Genomic DNA, 21,383 nt, shown 5'->3' with positions numbered 1-21,383 from the left:
CGTCCTTGGGCAGGACACATAAACCACCCTTCCTGCTGGTGGTTGTCAGAGGGACGGGTGACGCCAGTGTTCGGCAAAGCCTCACCTCTGTCAGTGCGCCCCAGAGCAGCTGTGACTACACTGTAGCTCATCCCCACCAGTGTGTGAATGGGTGAATGACTGATTGTGTTGTGAAGCACCTTGGATGGTTGTAGAACCCTAAGAAGGTGCTATACAAATACAGGCCATTTGAATTATTTGGGCATAACAAGGGACATTATGCATGAAGGAAGGGGACCACACCATTCCAAGAAAAACACCTGCTACCTACTGTAAAACATGGTGGTGGTTACATCATGATGTGGGCTGTGTGGCCAGTGCAGGGACTGGGAATCTTGTTAAAGTTGAGGGACACATGGATTCCTCTCAATATCAACAGATTCTGGAGACCAATGTCCAGGAATCAGTGACAAAGCTGAATCTGCAATGGGGCTGGATTTGTCAACAAAACAATGACCCAAGACTCTGGTCAACATCTACTAAGGCATTCATGCAGAGGAACAAGTAGAACGTTCTGGAATGACCATCTTAGTCCCCAGACCTGAATATTATCGAAAATCTGTGGTGAGTTAGAGAGAGCTGTCCATGCTCAGAAGCCATCAGACCTGAATGAACTAGAGATGTTTTGTAAAGAAAAATGGTCCACAATACCTTCAACCAAAATCCAGATTATCATTGGCTGTTATTTCTGCAAAATATGTCTTCTTTTTGGTGCCCAAATGTATGCACCGGCCCAATGTTGTTTAAACAGTTATTGCACACTTTCTCTAAATCCTGTGAACTTTGTTTCACTTCTCAAATATCACTGTGTGTGTCTTCTATAAGATATACAGGTGCTGGCCAGTAAATTAGAATATCATCAAAAGGTTGAAAATATTTCAGTAATTCCATTCAAAACGTGAAACTTGTACATTATATTCATGCAATGCACACAGACCAATGTATTTCCGATGTTTATTACGTTTAATTTTGATATTTATAGGTGACAACCAATGAAAACATCAAATCTGGTATCTCAGAAAATTAGAATATTCTAAAGGCCAATGAAAAAATGTTTGTTTCTCTAATGTTGGCCAACTGAAAAGAATGAACATGAAAAGAATGTGCATGTATAGCACTCAATACTTAGTCGGGGCTCCTTTTGCCTCAATAACTGCAGTAATGCGGCGTGGCATGGACTCGATCAGTCTGTGGCACTGCTCAGGTGTTATGAGAGCCCAGGTTGCTCTGATAGTCGTCTTCAGCTCCTCTGCATTGTTGGGTCTAGCGTATTGCATCCTCCGCTTCACAATACCCCATAGATTTTCTATGGGGTTAAGGTCAGGCGAGTTTGCTGGCCAATCAAGGACAGGGATACCATGGTCCTTGAACCAGGTGCTGGTGGTTTTGGCACTGTGTGCAGGTGCCAAGTCCTGTTGAAAGGTGAAGTCTGCATCCCCATAAAGTTGGTCAGCAGCAGGAAGCATGAAGTGCTCTAAAACTTCCTGGTAGACAGCTGCATTGACCCTGGACCTCAGGAAACAGAGTGGGCCAACACTGGCAGATGACATGGCACCCCACACCATCACTGACGGTGGAAACTTTACACTGGACCTCATGCAACGTGGATTCTGTGCTTCTCCGCTCTTCCTCCAGACTCTGGGTCCTTGATTTCCAAAGGAAATGCAGAACTTGCTTTCATCAGAAAACATAACTTTGGACCACTCAGCATCAGTCCAGTCCTTTTTGTCCTTGGCCCAGGCGAGACGCTTCTTGCGCTGTTTCTTGTTCAAGAGTGGCTTGACACACGGAATGCGACACCTGAATCCCATGTCTTTCATGAGTCTCCTCGTGGTGGTTCTTGAAGCGCTGACTCCAGCTGCAGTCCACTCTTTGTGGATCTCCCCCACATTTTTGAATGGGTTTGTCGTCACAATTCTCTGCAGGGTGCGGTTATCCCTAGAGCTTGTACACTTTTTTCTACCACATTTTTTCCGTCCCTTCGCCTGTCTGTTAATGTGCTTGGACACAGAGCTCTGCGAACAGCCAGCTTCTTTAGCAATCACCTTTTGTGTCTTGCCCTCCTTGTGCAAGGTGTCAATGATTGTCTTTTGGACAGCTGTTAAGTCAGAAGTCTTCCCCATGATTGTGGTGCCTTCAAAACAAGACTGAGGGACCTTTTAAAGGCCTTTGCAGGTGTTTTGAGTAAATCAGCTGATTAGAGTGGCAGCAGGTGTCTTCTATATTCAGCCTTTTCAGAATATTCTAATTTTTTGAGATACCAAATTTGGAGTTTTCATTAGTTGTCACTTATGAATATCAAATTTAAATGTAATGAACATTGGAAATACATTGGTCTGTGTGCATTGCATGAATATAATGTACAAGTTTCACGTTTTGAATGGAATTACTGAAATATTTTCAACCTTTTGATGATATTCTAATTTACTGGCCAGCACCTGTATTTACCTGAAGGTTTTATCATAACAACCAACAATTTATAAAGGAAAATCATGAAGATTAACAAGGCTGCCCAAACTTTTGCATCCCACTTTATGAAAAAAATGTTTTTGTTTTTAACGAACCTTTTCAGTTAGATTTTTAGAAAGAAAACAACATGCAGTGACAAAACAACCGACAGACCTTCACAGGTTTTGCCGTCTTCATTCAGTTTCTGGCCAGCTGGACACCTGCAGTAAAAGCTTCCAATGATGTTACAGCAGAGAGCCTCACAGCCTCCGTTGGTTTGCTCACATTCATTCACATCTGTTGGGGAAAAACACAAAGGTTATCTGGAACCACATGAAGACTTGCTTGATTAAAGGGGGCATATTTTGACTCATTCAGTTATAAATGTTCGTTGCTAAACACGTTTATAAAATTATTTTCACAAAATCCCACTCACGTGAAGCGATATCAGCAGTTTTATTCGACATTGTCAGAACCTTCCAGAATGAGCCATTTCAGGGCTCTACCACCTTAAGAAAACAAGGCTCCAGCTCCCAAACTGCACATGACAACTAGATTTGTCTGCCGACAGTCTAGCCTGCAGCTGCTAGAGCTGCAGAAAGTCTGCACAGCTGGAGATACTCAGACTAAGCATGAAAGGTGCAATATGTGACACTTTACCTGCACTGGTGTTTTATATTTATATGATCTTTAAATGAAAAGCTGATAGCGATGAACTTGTAAACTCCAGGAGAAAAGTAAAAATACAGACAAAGTGCATTGTCCTGCTTCAAGTCAATGTTAGTGAGGTGTAAAGTTTTACTAGCTGATTAAGTGGCTTCCGTTTTCAGGTTACATCTGGTAATGTTCACACTAACTGTATTCTTTCCATTCACACATCCTAAACAACTAAGTTTAAAGAGGTGCCATTCTGGCAACAATGACTTTTACTCGGTAATAAACCAAGCAGTCTGCGCTCTCTGGTGGTCTGTGGGACAAGAGATTTAATTTGAAAGCTTGTTACATTTAAGATTTGGACAAAATCATCAGAACTTCATTTAATGAATCTGGATCCAAGAGTGAGAGGAAGTTGCAGACTGTGCTAAACTTGTAAAATAAAGACTGCTGTAATGGTAGACCTGAGCGGGTATTGTGTGAGGACATCTATTCTTTCCAGACACCTTCCTTAGGACACACACGTGTGTCTGGAGCAAAGGTCAGTTTAGGGTCAGTGTCACACTCATTCCCAGCATCTTTCTGCTCGATAAGCGAGCAGGAATGGTGAACTGCTGCGGGTCAGGTGGAGAGGACACAGAACTCCACAAAATACTATTCATATGTTTTTTTAAGCATTGTTAAAGACTTATTTAGTTACACTTCTTTGTTAGGCTCTTTAACAAGAACACTAATATATTGTGATGACTAAATTTATTAAGAAATATGTAAAATGGCCTTATTCCCTTCTTGGGGGTTCTACAACCCTCCAAGGTGCTTCACTACACAATCAGTCATTCACCCATTCACATGCGAGTGGGGATGAGATATAACGTAGCGACAGCCGACAGCTGCCCTGGTGCGCACTGACAGAGGCAAGCCCAGTCATACACAGGCACCATCGGTCTCTCCGACCATCACCAGCAGGCAAGGTGAGTTATGCGTCTTGCCCAAGGACACAACAGCAGCATTCTCTGGCCAGAGCCGGGATCAAACCTGCAGCCTTCAGATTGCTGGATAACCCGCTATACCTCCTGAGCTTCTGCTATCCCATGTAGAACATCAGCGTTTATCTTTGTTTCTTTACTTTTCAGTGCAAAATTGAAAGGTCCATGAAGAAAGAACGACATCCTGTGGTCAAATCTAGGTACTGCAGTCCATGTTTCACAACCATCAAATCAGCTCTGAGCTTCTAGCCAGTTACGGATCAGTGACAGATGATTCTAGATGACGAGCAAAGACAAGTCATACACAGAAAGTAAATTAATACATTTCACTGTAATATTGAGTTGCTGATTAATGAAAAAGCAGCTTTAGATATTTTTTGAGCCAACTATATTTTTCTAATTCACTGTTAGCATTTTTAGCTCACTGTTAGCCTCTAGCCTTTGTCGTCCGATATTAGAGTAAAACAAAAACCGTTTTACTTTCTTTTGCTTCTAGGCCGATCCTTTTACTCGCCAACATTCTTCCCACAATGCTGCTGCTCTTTGCCAGTCAGTGTCGAATTACAAAAGCCGGTGCAGCAGCGTCTGCTAGCGCAAGCTCCGAAGGCTCACGTATGCTTGTTTCTGCATGCATTATTTGTCCATGGCCTTCGATTCTTAGCATCAACAATTTGTCATACCTCCTTCCACTGTGGTTTTCCCATCTTTAATCTATGGTCTGACTACTTTTAATATTTTCTGTTTTTATTGTTTTTGTTTGGAACCGTTCTTTGTTGTATTATTTTTTAACTGATTTTATGACTCGACTATTTTATGCTTTTGTTGTTTTATTTTGTACAGTGCTTTGGTTGGTTGTAATGCCATGTTGAAAGCACTTTTATAAATAAAACGGTATGGTATGATTCTGGAACCAGGAATTTGGAGACATGACAGATAGTGAACTTTGACTGGCTGTTTCTCAATACAATGTACTTGAGAAGTACATTCATGGCAAGTACAGCGGAAAGTCTGATCCACTGAGTATGGGAGGATGAGGATGACATTTGGAACAGAACCGTACTTTGTTAATGTCATGGCAACAAGTTCAGCTTTATGCAATGGTTAAAAAATTTTCTTAAGGTCCACTTTTTCAAAATTGATCATTTACTAGCATTTCTCACTGTTAAATTAAGGGAAAAAAGTTTTAGACTGGGTTGCTTAAGACTCATTGTTGCATCCTTGGCACTATGGGTCACCCAGAAGGGTTGACAAATTACAAAAGGCAAAACACAGATACACAAAAAAAACACAACAGGAGGGGTTTAGACTTTTGAAATTTGTCGACCCTTCTGGGCCACCGTAAGAACACATCTGGGAACTTTGAGCGAACTTGCCATGTTATGAACTTAAGATTGGAACAGTACTTGGTCCATCAATGACAGTTCAGATGAGTATGCATGTTGAGACATGACCTACATCCCTCTTTGGCTTTTTTAAGAGAGACACTGCCAACCCCCAGCCAGCTGAGAAGAAAATCTGTTAAAATATAACCTTCCTTCCAACATGACTCATGCATGAGACCATTTTGTGATTATTTCACAGAAGTCTTACTAATTGCACCTTTAAACTGGTTAAAATAAACTGTTGGAAATAAGTTAGACCTCTCTCTTTCCAGTCTGTAATGGGTCATTCTCCTATCCATCAATCCTCATCCTGGTTGTCCTGTCAGCAGTGTAACCAAACATACAGGGTGCTGAAAGACTTCTTTAAAGGTCCATTCCCTTCCCCAAGCATCAAGTCATTTAAAGGTTTCAACTCAGTGACCTTAAAGAGCAAGTCACCCCCTACCTGAGTATTACTCCTCTCCCACTTCCTGTTTGAAAAATGCAACAAATGCTGTTGCCTAGAAGACCGAGGGGGCGAAGCCGCTAACAAATACACACACAGGCTCACAATGACATTGTGACATCATATTGTACCAGCTAACGTTCTAGGGTACCTCTTAGCCAATAGCGATGTCAGATTTAAATTCAACTGCAGTGCAGAGTTTTTACCTGACAACGGCACAACACTGACAGTTTTAGGCAGAAAATTTAAATGTTATCTAAAATGCACTAAAGTGCAAAACTATTGACTACACGTGTCTGCAGCATGATTAGACACATTCATATAGTTTATCAGGGAAAAACAGTTGATTTGGGGGTGACTTGCTCTTTAACGATGTTGGAGTGCACGTTCCTCCAGACAGAGGTCAAACGCTTGGAGCATCACGGCCCGTCTGCAGTCCGATTTACGCCCTTGTTCAGAGCCAAAGGTCAGTGCTCGAAGTTAAACGCCTACAGGAGGAATCACGAGACTAAGACACAGATGTTTGAATGCAAGTTAAACCAGATCCCTCTCAGCGCCAACAATTATATCTAATGTACTTTAAGTCTAAATGTTTAAATGCATAAAATGCAGATCGGCTCTTTGATGAAATGAACAAAAAGTATTTCAACAGTTAATTCCACGTTTCTGTTTTGCACCAAGTTATTTGAAATGAACAGAGATGAATTAATGGAAAAATCTTTATTACACATTTAAATTTGCTGGGGTTAAATTCTCATTCTGTAATCATTCCTCCCAGTATTAATAGTCCTCAGTTTCTCTAGCTTATTGCCAGGTCAGCCCCCTCCTTGCAGTTCCTGCTTTATTCGTTCCTCTAAATCGCTCATGGTTTTTAAATATTTGTTTTCTCATCTGCCTTTCATTTTATTTGTTAAAGGTGTGTGCACATATCTGTTGCCTAGCCTACATGCTTGGCTCTTTTCTCACCACTTGTGCAAATTCCTAAGAATATCTCCCACCTCTTGTCCAATTCCTTGAGCCAGTGTAAAAAAATCTACCTCTGCCATGAGCCCCCAACGTGTGTGAAGATGGAGCCTAGTTATGTAAAAACAGCAAAGCTGAGAAAGTCTACTTATCTTCTGGTGGGAAAAGAAAATCTGAAAAAAGTTTTGTAATCTGTGAACACTGTTCCCAAGCAACCTGTTCAAGAATGAAAAATACCAAAACATTTAATTTCATTCCTACAAATTCAGCTGCGACAGACATCTGGGTTTACGTTCTTCTGCTGTGTTGTGTGATTTTCTTAGATAGTGATGAACAAAGCTGCTCCTGAGGACACAGCTATTAACTCAGAAGGAGAAGGTAAAGGAAACATCCAGGCCTGGGATGTCACGTTGAGGGTCATGGGCTGGAAAACTGTAGCATTCATCTAGACTTATTGTTCTGACGCTCAAACCTGATGCTTTTCTCCTGCCTGTGTCCCACTCCACACAGCTGCTTCTGTTTGCCAGGTGCTGTAAAGATGGAGGTTACCGGAGGTTTCTTTCAGCTGCTGACGTCTATGTTACAACTGGTGAAACACCATCTAAAACATGTTCTACAACTGAGAAAGTCATCATTTATGAACCGGAACAGACACCCTTAAGCTGAAAGCTCATCCTCTCCACTGATTTCCAGTATAACCAATTCTGAAAATTATCACAACAGACGCAGACTATTTTTAAGTCCACCTAATGGGCAGATGTCCAAATCTGCCTTTTATGTAGCTCAAGTTAAAAAGCTGAAAACATGCTGATAAAGCAGCAATCCTGTAAGTTTTTGTGGAACATTCTTGTTTTATCCTTATGTTTCTTCTGCAAAGGTTAATGTCTATTTTTTAAATGTGATTCATTTGTGTGATACTAGTTTGTATGCAAGTTGCATCAAATAAACCATGAAATCCACAAAACCTCAGTGAATTTTCAAACTACAGAAAGAAACTTTTCAGAATAATAATTGTAAAGCTGTCTAAATTCCAATTGTTCCCTCTTGTTCTACTTCATTTCATCAGATAAAGTTCAACGTTGCCCCCTGCTGTTAATCCTGTGCTACATCAAAAACAATCCAGATGTCCAGCAGTGGTTTTTCCTTCTTTGCATAAATTCAACTGTTTTCCTGCTCTGCTCTTACTCACACTGGAACTAAAACCCAGCTGTTATTCTATTATAATTCACTGTCAAAGTGTGGCAAACATATCAAGGTCTGTACTTTCTTCTACTATGGTTCACCACAGAGACTACACAGCCTTTAATTTGAGCTTTTGAGCCTCATTTGCAGCATTCTTGGTGCCAGTTCGGAGCAGACGTTCCTTCCTGAGATGCTGTAATTGTGGCTGGGTTGTTTTGGAAGTGGAATGGCTCAGGAGGAAATTAAAATGTTTAAAAAAATGCCCATCTAATGACCAAACTAACCACCCCCAGACCTAACAAGGATGCTGCTGGTTTATTACATATTTCTGTGCATGTTTGGCCCTACAGGAGGAGCAGTAAATAATATCAGACACCCAAACCCAGAGTTTAAGTTTGTTTAGTGAACCTTCTGCTCTGCTTTGTCCCAAACTCCTCTAATCCCCGTTTTGATGATCCATTTCTCATCACTGCAAGGTAAGCTTGTGGTTTCATGTGCACACATGTACTTTACGTTTATGACTTGGATACCATACTCTCTGGAGCCAGCTGGCTCTCGCTGAGTAAGCTTCCATTTTTCCCCCAGTGACAGGGAGAACTTCTCATTCCTGAACACGAGCAGCTGAGTTCACTTTGACGAGTCACAAAGTTTCTCTAAGGATTGGAGACAATAACAAGTTTTGATTAAATGTATAATAAATGCAAAAAATCGTCCTTTCATTTTCTACAGGCTGAAATAACAAAAGCAGCTTGAACCCATCTATGAACACCGAAGAACAGGAGGAAGGACTTGGGCATTCACCCTTGTGGCCCTTAGCGTGTGCTGTGTGTGTGTCCTGTTGGGACATGCCTTTTCCAGCTTTGACCCGGCAGCTCCTAAATGTCTGCGGCATCACACAGAACCCTGCAGGAATCCAAAAATTACTTGTTCTGATTCCAGCTCATCTACCTCTCAGCTGCTTTTCTGTGAGCTATGCAACAGGTATGTGCAGAGGGACGGTCATTCACACAAGTAGCTTCAGGGCAAAAACATGACACCATCAAACTCATGAGAAACTGAGGGAAATGCCATCAAGATTGCAGGATTTTATGTGCATCCCCATTTCAGTGTCAACAGTAATGGTGAAGTAAAAATATATGCTAGATGTTATTAATTTTTTAGGTTCTTTAAACTTTATTTCAAAGCTGAGGTTTCTTTATGTAAGGATTCAGCAACCATTTCATTTAAACACCAGTTTTGAACTCTGATCCAAACCTCAACTTTTTGTCTCAATGATAATCAGTATTTCCAGAAAACTTACTTAAGTCTTAAGCAAAATAAAGCTGGCAGAGGAGTGTTGCAGGACGGTTTCCAGTTTACCGGTGCACCATTTTTCTGAACTAATAGTTGCCCACATCACGGCCGTCATTTCCTAATGTGGACACCTTGCCGCGGATTGGATAACAGCAACTACCACTCACTTGTAACGTGGATGTTTTATTGCCACAAATAACACAAGCCTGGAGGAGCTTCTGCTGTGTGTTGATGATGCTAATGCTAACAGCTACCTTAAACTAGCCGAGACATCTGCTGATTCCCAGATGTTAACAGCCTTCCCTATCGTGAGTGAAGATCAGCAAGTCCATGAAAGACACAGGGGAACAGTTTTGTTTTTAGCACCCCCTAGTTAGCCTTGTAAAGGGTCACTTATACTGGCTCAAGAAAATGGTTTAAAAATAAGAAAAAGTATGCCTTTAAGTGACAGTGTGACGTAACTGTCAGGATTTTCAAATCCTAGAGTTTTGATGTCTATTTTCTATCAGAAGCTAATGCAAGGGATAGGTGTAGGTGACCAACTTCATTTTCAGCCAGCATGAAAAACTTAAATATCACATTTATACGATGGTAAAAGCTGACTTTTGGACCCACAGATCATTTGGCTAAGATAAAAAATTAAACAGCCGGAAAAGGCTTTGAAAGCAGAAAGGGTTGACAAGAATAAGGGAAACCTTTAGAGATAAACTCGGGTTTTTTTCCTTACGTAACGAGCAGCAAATATCTAGTCATTCAGTGCAGTAGGGCAGATGAAATGAGTTTGAGCCACTTAATTTTCCTGAGGTATTTTGCAAACTCTTGTCACTTCTGATTCCTGCAGAGTTGATGACTGTTTTCCTCACCATGACTAGGAGTCACCTTTCATCAGGAATTCTGCAGAGAACCTAACGAGTCAGCGCCGTTGCCCAGACTCGGCATAATTATGAGAGATTAGGGCGCTTTGCAGGGTGCAAAGGCAGGTACCCCGCCCTCTAACAGGGAACACACTCCCTTTAATTAGACATCTTTCCATCGCTGGGCTGTTCTCTCTACTAGCTCAACCTAATTATCTCACAGCGAATTAAAAGCTTTTGCTCTAAAGAGACAATAAACGGCTCCCAGTCATTACAACCAGAAACTGTATTGTGCACACGAGAAGCTTAGTTTTGTTCCAAAAAGTGCTCAGAAAGTTAATCCATCTATTACATAAATGTTCATTAACAAAGGGATGACTACAGATTAGATACACTTAAATATATTTATAAATTAAAAACCACATAATAAGATCTCAGGAGGAATAAAGGAAACCACTTAAAGTCCAGTTGAGAGGAGAAAGGCTGTGAACAGTGTGAATAAGTCACCTGAGCCTGCTCCTAAAACATCTTGTTTTGGTTTCATTCACTTCATGTTGGAGTTTCTTAAGGTTACAACTGAAGACATGACTTTTGTCTGCAAAGTAAAAAAGCAGATTCCAACCTCTACACATCTGTTTTTGCTGTAACCTGTTAGGCCAGTTGTAAAGAAAACAGAAAAGCCTGAGAAAGATTGTACAAAAGTAGTTTTGCTTCCCATTTATTAGACATTTACAACACAATTATCTCCTCTGGCTAAAATGTCAGCATTAAAAACAAAGCGGTATTAACCAGAATCCTGATTTCCAACACCCTTTGACCTCCCAGAGGATGAAAAGTCATGAAAGATTAACTGCTGCAGCTGGAAGTCTCATTCCTGTACAGTTCTTTATGCTTAAAGTGAACAAAATGAAGGAAGATCATGAGTAAAATGGTTGTCGTTTCCAATCGTGATGTACAGTCAAGCTGGAAAACAGGAAACCGATAAGGTGCATCATTCCAGGAATCCTTCCCACTTTAAAACAGGAAGGTTTGCACCAATCAAAGCCACCTTGTGATTAAATTATGATGAAAGGGGAAAAAAAAAGTTCACTTTGAAACTGTAGTTACTGTTTAAGTGTTACGGTAAATCTGCATGGTGTTTGCACGCTTTTTCTTGGTTACATGCAGAAATTAAAGACAAGAACATTTCCTAAAAGGGAATTTCAGATTGGATTCCTAACGAGGTCCTGCGCATCAACGGAAAAGAGAAAACAGAAAAATATGAAATCAACCTCCAACCTTGTAATCTAACTGTGAGCCAGCAGCAAGTGTGAAACGGCTTCACCACATTGATGACCCACATGAACCTGCTCCTAGAAAACATGACAGAAACACACCATCTGCTGCTCTTTTCCATCACTGTCAGTCCAACAACTGATTGATGAGCGAAGACTGAAAAACGGCTTCCATCTTGAAATAGCCATGTGGTTTTTCTGCTGTTCTTTGGAAATTTCTTCAATGGAGGAAATGTAGCAGCTGAAGCTTTAACACTTCAGCTCTCCAGCTAGAAAGCAGATATCCCTGCTGTTACATGGGATAAATTATGCACAGAAATGTGCTAAAACACCTACATTTCAGGTGTTATTGAGTATTACTCCGCTACGATTCTTAGTACAGTTAAGGTCTTCTCAAAGGGTGAAAAAAAACAAACTCCATCTGTAACCTGCTTTGGTTGTTTTCTATTTAACTGCACTGATAAGAGGGGAGATGGGTAATCAAAAGGAAGGTTCCTACAGGTTACTGGACCGTTAATCTGAAGGACATCTAATGAACCTTAACTGCTTTTAGAAGACCCAAAGGTACTTTAAAGAGCGTCATCAAAAATCATCCAGGGAATATATTTATATAATTTTTGTCTTTGAGAGAATAAGCACATATCCTCCAGACACTGAGTTAATGGAGAATTTAGTTCAACAATAAAGAATAGAACTATCGTAAAGTTGAACGCTACACTAACCACATGTTACTTCACAGAAGATAAATCCTGTTTTACCAGCTCTATACCCTTAGGGGGATCCTGGAGGGTGCGTGGGAATTTGCCTAACCAGTCTACATGTGTTTTGTGGATTTGGAGAAGGCGTTTGACCACATCCCTCTGGGGGCCCTGTGGGGGGTACTCCGGGAGTATGGGGTACCAGGCCTTCTGATACGGGCTGTTAGGTCTCTGTATGACCGGTGTCAGAGGTTGGTCTGCATTGCTGGCAGTAAGTCGGGCTTGTTACCAGTGAGAGTTGGACTCTGCCAAGGCTGCCCTTCGTCACCGATTCTGTTCATAACCTTTATGGACAGGATTTCTAGGCGCAGCCAAGGTGTGGAGGGCATCCGTTTTGGTGGCCTGAGGATCAGGTCTCTGCTTTTTGCAGATGATGTGGTCCTGTTGGCTTCATCAGAAAATGATCTTCAGCTTTCGCTGGAGCGGTTTGCAGCTGAGTGTGAAGCAGCTGGGATGAGAATTGGCTCCTCTAAATCAGAGACCATGGTCTTGATTCAGAAAAGGGTAGAATGCCTTCTCTGGGTCAGGGATGAGGTCCTGCCCCAAGTGGAGGAGTTTAAGAATCTAGGGGTCTTGTTCACAAGTGAGGGAAAACTAGAGCGTGAGATTGATAGGCGGATTGGTGCTGCATCTGCAGTGATGTGGGCGTTTTACCGGTCTGTCGTGGTGAAGAGAGAGCTGAGTCAGAAGGCGAAGCTCTTGATTTACCGGTCGATCTACGTTCCTACCCTCACCTATGGTCATGAGCGTTGGGTAGTGACCTTAAGAATGAGATTGCGGATACAAGCGGCCGAAATGAGTTTACTCCGACGAGTGGCTGGGCTCTCCCTTAGAGATAGGGTGAGAAGCTTGGTCATCTGGGAAGGGCTCGGAGTAGACCCGCTGCTCCTCCACATCGAGAGGAGCCAGTTGAGGTGGCTCGGGCATCTGGTCAGGATGCCTCCTGGACGCCTCCCTGGTGAGGTTTTCCGGGCATGTCCAACCGGGAGGAGACCTAAAGGTAGACCCAGGACACGATGGAGGGACTATGTCTCTCACCTGGCCAGGGAACGCCTTGGGATTCCCCCGGAGGAGGATTAGGCTACTGCCCCCGCGACCCGACTCCGGATAAGCGGGCGGGCGGACGGACGGATGGCTGCTGCAGCTATTTGTTGTTTTAAAGGTTCCAGATCACACTACTTTAAACCTTTGAGAGCAAAGATGGGCACAAAATGATACATCATTACCATTGGCACTTTTGAGATGTCATTTTATCTTAAATATGAGTTATTCTTGTCAAACTGAATTTATAAATAGAAATGAAAGTTTCAGGAAAGCTTTGCCCACGCCCGTTAGGTAAGCCTGTTGTATTGTCTTTGCTAGTCCAGGGGTTTAAGCACCTGCCTTTCATCTTGTTTTGTCATGTGCTGATGCCCATGTCAGCATTAGCTTATATAGCCAGCTGAAGCAGATTTCATTTATTTAGAATTTGGTCATTTCCAAGCAGAAATTTAGTTGATTTCCTCTGCTCACCTCACATGGACACACACTGGCTTAACAAAGTAGTAAAAGAAAGGTTATTATTTAAATTATAAACAGTTTACCAGTGAAAAGTTTAAAACATAATACTGGCAAGTGTAGTAAAAAAGAAAAATAAAGTTACTGCTGCAGTGACTGGGAAGTTGAACTGGTGCACAACAGTGGTGGTGTTTTGTCCCCAATGCAGAAGTCATTTGTCAGAATATCCACTACCAGCAGTGGTTTAAAGCAGTGATCTGTGACATTTAGGTCACAGATACGAAAATATTCTCAACTGCAGCATGAAATCAAACCGTCTATGCCCACAACTAGGAGAAAGTGGGCATTAGTGACCTGCTTCCCTGGGAGGTGGGTTTCAGATCCAAGAGTTGCTTCAGGGGGAGGAGCAATACCTCTGTGGCATAAAAAGAAAATCTAAAAAAACGGAGACAATTTTACTCTACATACCAAAACTTCTGAGGACTTATTCAAAAACATGAAAAGAGTGAAACTATTCAGCAAAAATCCTTATTAGCATGACACTGAACAAAGCTAAACCAAAAATAAATAAAGAATTAATCAGTAGCATTTGCAGTAACTGTGCTGACTTGGGCCAAGAAACAAATCCTGGGAAGCTTAGAGAAAAATAATAATGACAGTAATAGGAACAGGATCTGATCCCAAGTGAAGTCAAGAACAAGCTCCTTGTTGCACAGCACCAATCACAAACTGTGCCAAGATAAAAGCTTATGGCTTAGAAATCCAAAAGGAAAATGCATTTAACCGTAACAGAGATGCACCTCTTTCAGTGCAACATCTGATTAAAACGAGGATAACCAAAACCCAGTGTGAAGAAACACTTTTTACTGGAATTTCACATTTTTCTTTGAATGTGTGAGTCAATCCATTTAGAAGTTTACTTATATAGAACTTTTCAGACGCAAGTCACAAAGTGCTTTCCCAGACAAAAAACATACAATGAACAACGAAACATTAAATAAAAAATTTAAAAACAGCATCACAATAAACCAGCAAATTTTGTTACTTATTTTTTCCCTTAAGAAAAACCTTATAGACATTCTAACAGGGAGGGAAATGTTCATCTGCTGCTGAGCACAGATGTCAGCTTTTATAAAAGACATGTGTCCTGACAGATGAGGTCTTTGGAAGGTGCTGATCCCACAGGATAGCACTTGTGATGACAGGTAGGATACGAAGTTCCATCAGGCACCAAGTGGCTAAATCCTATTGGATATAGGCCAGAATGTTAAAAGGGACTTTAAAGACAAACATCACACCCAGATGTTTGCCACTGCAGTCCTTGCTCCAAAAAGTCAAAAACAAATTATTAGCACTTTATTTAGCTGCATCTTAAGTCACAAGTTCTATGTGTACCTTCAGACTCTAAGCCAGCTGTTTAAATAGCCATTTCTACTCATCTAAAAAACAACAGACCTATTATTTGCAAGAAGGTGTTTTGTTTTCAATTTTGCAGACATATGCTAAAATTATTAAAGACTTTTGAAAAGACAAAAGGATTTTTAGGTGCTCCTTTGTGAATGTATTTACTTAGCAGACCTCAGATGTGCATAAACGGCTGATTTAATATTTTGGGATTAATTATTGGCTCACACCAAGTATATACAGCCCATTTCAGGTTAATGATCATTGACCTGCACTTGTGTAATGCTTTTCAGAGGACTCCAAAGCAGTTTACAGAGAATCATTCATCCATTCACAACACACATTCACAAACTGGTGGTGATTAGCTACATCATAGCCACAGCTGCCCTGGGTCTCACTGACAGAGGCGGTGCTGCCACGGGTCCTTCCGACCACCACCACCACGAAGTGCCTTGCCCAAGGACACAACAGCAGAATTACCTGGAGGGAGCTGGTATCGATCAGGCACCCCTCTGATCATGGCACAGAAAATGGTATTTTGGGGTGGGTCAATGAAACGAAGACACACACACGCCACGGAGGTCTAGCAAAATTATCTGGAAGTTCAGATAGTGGAAACTGGCTTCTTGAGTCCCCGATTTAGAGTGAAGACCCTACTGGGTGTCATGAAAATGCCAATTAAAGTGCAATGGAATGATGTCCAGGTAAATTCCTTTCAAAATGACTTAAATCTGTATAAAATAGTAGCTATAAAGTTTAAAAAGTAAAATTATTTTACCTCTATGCTAAATGTGTTTTAAATACCAGTTGCATGTCAATTTCAAAACATTTAAAAATATTAAAGTTTTAAAAACAATTGAATTACAAATGGACAATTCAAATGCTCTCAGGTTCCTCACACTAGCAGTAAGCCCCCGACAAAAAATGAAATCAAAGAAATTCTTGAAAAATGATGGAAGTTATTTGTAAGCTCAGATAAATTGGAGCCTACATTGGACTTTATGATTAAAGAGGGTGATGTTTAATCAGTTTTGCGTGATTTACTGTGCGTGTGATGACAGAAAACGCCTCAGGGCATTTGTTCTCATTTAGCTCGAGTTAAAGCCCAAAAACAAAACGGCTGTAATTATGGTCTTACACATACCTGTGGCACAATGCTGCTAGAAAGCAAAACAGATGAGGTCTTCAGTCAGCTATTGTTAAGCTAATTCGCCCCGTAGCAAGATAATAAACACACTCCAGCTGCCAGACACATCAAAATGGATGAACAGCATCGGAAAGCTGTGATGGGACATCGCTCCATGTGAGTGAGGAGGAATGCTGCAGGTGATAAAACGATGAATGAATCTGAGTGAAGTGAGTCTGTGCAGGTTACACAAAACCATCTTAGCGTACAAAAAAATAAAAGGGAAGAACAGACAGCTATGTAAAGCATGGAAGTACCGGACCGCAAGCTGTGAACCTATCTGGTATTTAGTGTTTAAGTCTGGAAATTCCCAGCACATCCTGGAACTTTGTGTGTCCGACATACTTATTTTAGTCTTGTTGAACAAGGATGCTAGCAGTAGCTCAGGCTAGCGTTCTACAATTAGCATTGCCACGACAAAAGTACATGTATGTATGCACGTATAGGTTATAAAGGGTTAACCAAGCCACGCTCATCTCCTTTGTGTCCATGGGTCCCTTACAGCCAAAATAAAGAATGGGAGTCTATGGAGCCCCATTTGTTATGTGCAATGGATTTAGCATATGATGTCCTTGAATTTTAAAGACACACTTTGATGCAAAGACAGGCAGCAAGAGTTGCTTTAGGTTTTGTGTAAAAACACTTTGTGGACCATGTCTAGTCTACGGCTAGTCTGCATTTTAGAGTGCAGTGCTGAGTGGAAACCTATCTTTCAGAGTCTGGTGGATTTCTGGTCATTTCATTTAGAGACAATTTACCTGATTTAAAATCTTTGGCTTAAGTAGCGCTTGTTATTCAGCATTTGGATTTAGCAGCTCAGATATAGACACAGGCTGAAAACCTGGCCCTACAGGTGTCACCATGACAGGATAGGAGTCTACAATTGCAGGCTGAGTCGTTGCCACCCCGTCAGCAAAGTAGTTGAGGAAAATCGCCACAGTTCCCAGCTTTTAGGGGCACAGAGCTATTGTTGGAATTATAAGATCCCAGCAGCAAGTCCATTTCCTTTATAGTGCTTTATAAATAAGTTGACATATGAAGGAGGATCCTCCTCAGATTGTTTTTTTTCTTGCATTACAATACAAAAAAATGTATTTTCAACCGTCTGTGTGAACATTATGTGTATACAATTCTCAGAAATGTGAGTTCTTAGATCTTTTCAAGTCTGTCGTGCACAAAGTAAAAGAAAGACACATAGTCATGTTCGATGACAAACTGGTACAAAGGATCATTTATGCAGTTCATTATCGTGATTTTAATCCTCCAGAAAGTCCCTAACGAGTTCACTTTACAAGGAATTTCCTGTTGTGTGGTGTTATCTAAAAATACAATAAAGTCTTCCACTATTTACTTTAACAGCTTGACTTGAACAATGGAGCTGCTGATAAAACACTTGGTCTTCTGGTGGGAGAGCCAACTGCTGATGTGAGGGGATTCCTGCTAACACCTAAACAGTTCAGTGGCTGCAACGCATCAGGACTGCAGGCTCAAGTCAAAAATCAAATAAAAAGCAGGGAAACTGCTGATCAGTGTCAAATGTTTTCACGAGTCCTGCACTGATGTTTCTGCTTACCGTACTGGCAACTGGGCCCGGTGAACCCTGCAGGACAGTCACAAAGCTGAGCGGATCCTTCCCGACACCGGCCGCCGTTGAAGCACACGCCGTAGTTGCACATCGCTGCACATGTGACGGAGGCAGGAGACACAGAACAAACGTGAGTGAGCTAAAAAAAAAAAAAAAAAAAAGGAACACCTGGCGGTATTCATGGGACATCTGCAGTTCCAAACACTGACCTAACAACCTGTTAACTCCTGTCTTTAGAAGACTCGCTTCCATTCACACTCACCAATGTAGGAGGAATTTACCACTTGGCTTGGAGAATAGAAGCAGACTTTTGGCAACCTGAAGCTGTGTTTTTTTAAATAGAACGCCATCCTTCGACAAGACTGACAGCAACAGCTGGAACTAACAGTTCATTTTACTATAAACTCATCTTTAGTTGATGCTCTCAACTCATCTCTGACCGGAGTACGTTCAGCTCATCCAGAAGATCTGTGTCCGTTTCTCACATAGCGAATCCACCTCGACGCTATAAATCATCACATTCCATTAATCCACACAACATACATCAGCCATGACAGCTTGTATGCTTTATGCGTTTCTGCCCCAGTCTCTTTGAGATGAGAAACCTTTTCTTAGAGGCTCCTTAGCAAACATCAATGCCTCATATTAACAAGCAGACATCTTGTGGACAATGGGAACAAGAAGGTAATAAACAAAATCTAGCCAATTATAAAATAATTACAAACAGAAATCCTTCCTCAGATCATCTGAAAGTCTTATTAAATTACTTTCATCTACCAAACATAGGTTTCATGTTCATGCGGTCTAATGAAAAGCTGCATGACTGATCAAATTTACAAGCATCGCCAACTTCATTTATTGGCCATATATGGTCATATTGGGAGACACAAATTGTTCATTAAAGTAGAAACGATCTCAGCAGAGTACGTATGCAAATATGATGCCTTACCTGTATCGTAGTGAGTTTTCTTGGCTAAAACGGTTTAATTATAAATTACAAAACAATACCATCAGTGATGTCAGAGGCATGGTTCACTCATTTAATTAATACATCTGCATTGGTCTACTGTAGGAATTGGGCCTGGTAAGTCGTACTCTGGGTACAAAAAGCCCTGGTGCGCCTGTTTTCAGGATCTAGAAGACTGCCAAATCATAGGAGAGCTTCCGACAGCAGGATTTGGAGTCTTACCCAGGCTTTCCACTGGCCGTGAAAGTGGTCATGTAACGTGAAAGCATCACTCTACCCGCAAGCTCGTTCCCAACCGGGAGCAATTCTGACGCGAAACTGGAGTGAACGCATTCCACACAGCTGATCCCTTGATGTCACGAAATCACGAGAGAATTGCAACACCACACGTGATTTCAGCAGCTCACATACACAATAATAAACAAGACAGACAGCTGTCTCTGTTCTGATTAAATCGGTCACAGCAGTTCACAGGAAATGACGTACTGCACATGACTTCCATTTTGAAAGTTTCCAGATGTTCTACACTGCTTTTGTGTTCGACTTCCTGTCTGTCTCGATCTAAGCTGCGGAGTTAGACATGTCAGTTTAGTTAAAGCCAGTTGTGTCACAACGAAAATATCTCAAAAACTAAACCTCAGATTTGTAAAAGTTTAACATTTTGAGTGAAAATTGAAGTGGATGAAGGGTTTGGTGTATCCTATGTGCATGGTGTGTAAAAGTTGAGTCATTAAAAGAGTAAAAACAGATGCAGAACGTTTCTGATATCACATTTTAATGCCAATAACAGCCGATAATAGTAGACAGACGATATCGGACATTCCTGGTTTTAACGTGTAAACCCAAAGCTAAAAAAAACAAACAAGAGAATAATGCATAATTGCACTAAACGTCCATCTGTATCATCTATCCTCATCCTTGGTGGCCTTTATCCAACAGATACTATATCTAAATTGAGACAAACATCAAATTCATCATTCGGGATAAAAAGACATCTGCTCTGCATCATTGTACACAGAGGTTTTCCAATCCCGTAAAGCACAGACCAACAGCTTTTTGTCTCATCCCTCCCAATTTCAATGGCTACAAACCCAATGCCACAGTAACATATCCAGTCCTTTTTTCTCCCTCTATGATTATATAATGCGAGGGAATTTTAATGGGGTGAAAGCAACCAATGACAAGGGCGGGATAAAAAACTCAGGGGTCAGGTTAACTCACACACACTCCCAACTAGATCCAAATATTTTAGAACAACGTTCCCACCAGCTGTGAGAGATCAAATGAATGAGACATTCCTAAAGCTTTAAATGCAGCACAATCAGTAGGTCTGTGGTAAAGGGTCAGATGTGTCTGCATCACTACAGGGTGGCATGACTAAGCAGCAACCAGGGGAATGTACCCCCCACCCCCAAGAGACATGAGACACCAGATTGTTGGCAGTCAACCAACACATTTTGGGCAGCTTCCTTCGTGTGCCCCGTAACAACGGTTAATATCTGCTGAAATAAACCCTTAATGTGGCATGAAACCCACAATCATCTGCTCCTGCTGCAAAGACACCTCTGATAGGATTAGCAGCTCCCACAAAAGGAGGTGATGGACAGAGGGGTCAAACAGATGAAGACAAACTGTGTCTTCCTCGCAAGCTTCTGAAAAGGACGTCACCATGAAGACTGAGAATTCCCTGTGTTTGTTTAGGCTTTTTAAACATGTTGAACCTCCACAGCTCACACTACATTTCATTTAGCTTCCTGTTTTGGTTTCTACCCGTTATCAGCTTAAGAGTGATCATATCAGCATAAAAATCATCACATATAGTCTACATCCTAATATGTGCAATATTGTGATGCTTCCAGACGGTCTGCCTTTTTCAGGACCACTTATCAGCTGATTTGTTCGTCCCTTCTCTGCCTTTTGGCTAAGATTTAGTAAAAAATGATCACATGTAACTGAATTAAATCTCTCCATTACACAGGTATTCCAGGTGGTAAATAGGACATCAAACTTTGACAGCATTTTAGCTTTAAAACATGTATAAAAACAGCCAGTGTTTCGTGGTACCAAACAATCTAAACCACACCTCTGTTCTTGTTGTACAGTAAATTCTTTAATGCCTCGCTTGTCGACAGCCTTTTCTGTTTGTGTCTGGTTTTATGACCATTTATGTTCAGCTATCCATCTCTACTGACACGAATGTTGCTCTGTTCTAATTATGAAACAGTCTAAACACATACAGCACCATGCAAACATCTCAAAGACCTGATTAGAGGTTCTACTGGGTTTCTGGAGTTCTTTTGAAGTTTTATTTTTGGACTTTCAGTCACCTGACTCCTTTTAAGTGTTTACTTAAATCTGACTTATAAATCATTCAGGCATAAAAAAAGACTTAAGCTCAAGTGAAACCAATGTTTTGTTGACACAACAGAACCAGACTTGTAGAAAAATATCACAGTTTTTTGTTTT

The 21,383-nt window shown here is 41.2% G+C and overlaps 1 protein-coding gene across 5 annotated transcripts in view; it reads right to left on the bottom strand.

Moving 5' to 3' along the window:
• megf6b (multiple EGF-like-domains 6b) overlaps positions 1-21,383 on the bottom strand; it is a 71,035-nt gene that overhangs the window by 38,397 nt on the left and 11,255 nt on the right. For 3 of the 5 annotated variants that reach the window (XM_015959050.3, XM_070549379.1, XM_054752354.2), the window contains 2 exons: positions 17,939-18,043; positions 2,662-2,784 (listed from right to left, as the gene is read on the bottom strand). In XM_015959050.3, the coding sequence (XP_015814536.3) occupies positions 2,662-2,784; positions 17,939-18,043 (228 nt within the window). Of the gene's footprint in view, positions 1-2,661; positions 2,785-17,938; positions 18,044-21,383 lie in introns of those variants that run through there. The other 2 variants (XM_054752338.2, XM_054752358.2) reach the window with 1 other exon arrangement.

The sequence above is a fragment of the Nothobranchius furzeri genome, chromosome 3 (assembly GCF_043380555.1).
Source record: "Nothobranchius furzeri strain GRZ-AD chromosome 3, NfurGRZ-RIMD1, whole genome shotgun sequence".
NCBI lineage: Eukaryota > Metazoa > Chordata > Actinopteri > Cyprinodontiformes > Nothobranchiidae > Nothobranchius > Nothobranchius furzeri.
This window is presented reverse-complemented; position numbering and strand designations above follow the sequence as displayed.